The sequence below is a fragment of the Sinocyclocheilus grahami genome, unplaced genomic scaffold (genome assembly GCF_001515645.1).
Source record: "Sinocyclocheilus grahami isolate Dianchi unplaced genomic scaffold, SAMN03320097.WGS_v1.1 scaffold277.1, whole genome shotgun sequence".
NCBI lineage: Eukaryota > Metazoa > Chordata > Actinopteri > Cypriniformes > Cyprinidae > Sinocyclocheilus > Sinocyclocheilus grahami.
Window position 1 is genome coordinate 973925 of NW_015505456.1, and position 1692 is coordinate 975616.

Below are 1692 nucleotides of genomic sequence, written 5' to 3' on the forward strand. Positions count from 1 at the left end.
AAGTTAATTACAGGTAATCTTCCTGTGCAACAGACAGGTCAAGTGACCACCTGGGACTTTCACCCCTGTATTCATCCTCCTGAACTCTACAAGTCAGAACAAAAACACTAAATATTGGTATTAAAAAAAAAGTTAAATAAAAAAAATCACAATTTATAGAACACTTTAAAATAGCATTAACTATGACTGTTTAGAGATGAAAAAGTTACAGTACTTCAGTTCCTTCAATGATTTGAATTCACAGAGAGTCTTGCTCAAATCTCCAAATTCAGGCAGATGGTCCACTGACAACCTATAATAAAAAAATATCATTCAGATCTAAATTTTATATTATTGCTTATGTAGAGGAATTCTCACCCTCTCTCAGACACACTTATGGAGTTAAAAGGGCCCTTTTTACTGGCATGACTTTTAAATTTTCTGTGTAAACAACATTCTATGAAAACACAAATTTCCAAATATAGTATATTATATATAAATATAGTGTATTATCCTTCGATAATATGGTCTTTTTTCTTTAATGAGGCTGTTTTCATAGTACAGTTAACTATTTTATCTCAAAATATAAAGGACATTTTGGTTGTTCATCTTATGACCCCTCAATCCAGCAATATATAAACAATTATGATCATACTTATGCACAGGTAAGTATTTACTGTACATCACACAAACTGCTCTCCATGCAAACATACTGACCTCAGAGTCTCACACATACAGAGTGCTGGCTGAAGAATCTTGAGTTTCTCAGCTGTTAAATCACAGTACATGAGGTTCAGGTATCTGATGTGTGGCCAGCACTGAAGACAGTACAGCAGCACCCAACAGTCTGTGCTCCTCAGAGAAATGTTAGACAGATTCATGGATACCCGATCTCCTAAAGCTCTCCTCACAAACTCCTCATCGTGGAGCTCATACAGACACTGGAGAGCAAATAGATTATCTTCATCCTGAAGTGTAAGGATTGTGCTCTCCATTTCCTTTCTTATGATGTAAGAAACAGTCCAGTTGTGCTTTTCAAAGAGTGAGTTACTTGAGTCTTCATTAGAGAGACCACAGAGAAACAGAAGCACCGAAGCGATGGAATTTGTTAGTCTACCTTTCACTCTCTCAGCAGCAAAGATGTCTCTGATGTTCCTCTGGGACTCTTCTTCATTCAGAAACAAAATAATATGTTAGGCAAAAATGGTACTTTAATGGCTTTTTGTAGTTTGCTAGGGTTGATAAATGGACGGAATCTTCATTTTGGTTTTGAACTATTAATAAATGTAGAATAATAAAAACACAGGAGACAAATTTACAAATAGCCTATAGTCTAAATTACGCACTCAGACTCAGTCCAGCACCAAACAGTGGTTTGTAGTTACTTATAAATGAGTTTTTGCCATAAATGTGGAATGTAGCTTTATTTGAAGAAGGATAATAACGTGGTAACAGGGTTGTGTGCAAAATGTAGGACAGAGCTAAATTTGACATTTTTGTAAATAATAAATTCCCATGAAAATCAAAAATATGGTACAGACATATTGTCCGTACAATATAGACATACTTGCTTTTAAAATCAGTTACATTTGATGCTGCTGTTAGATTTTCAAACATATCTAATAGTTCTCTCTCTCCTACACACACACACACACACACACACACACACACACACACACACACAGAGACATATGTAATCTTTCTATAAAAAAA

The 1692-nt window shown here is 35.0% G+C and overlaps 1 protein-coding gene across 1 annotated transcript in view; it reads right to left on the bottom strand.

The window, feature by feature from the left end:
* LOC107600098 (NACHT, LRR and PYD domains-containing protein 13-like) overlaps positions 1-974 on the bottom strand; it is a 70019-nt gene extending 69045 nt beyond the window's left edge. The window contains exon 1 of the mRNA XM_016291889.1: positions 867-974. Within this exon, the coding sequence (XP_016147375.1) occupies positions 867-974 (108 nt within the window). The remainder of the gene's footprint in view (positions 1-866) is intronic.
* Positions 975-1692: the final 718 nt, after the last annotated feature.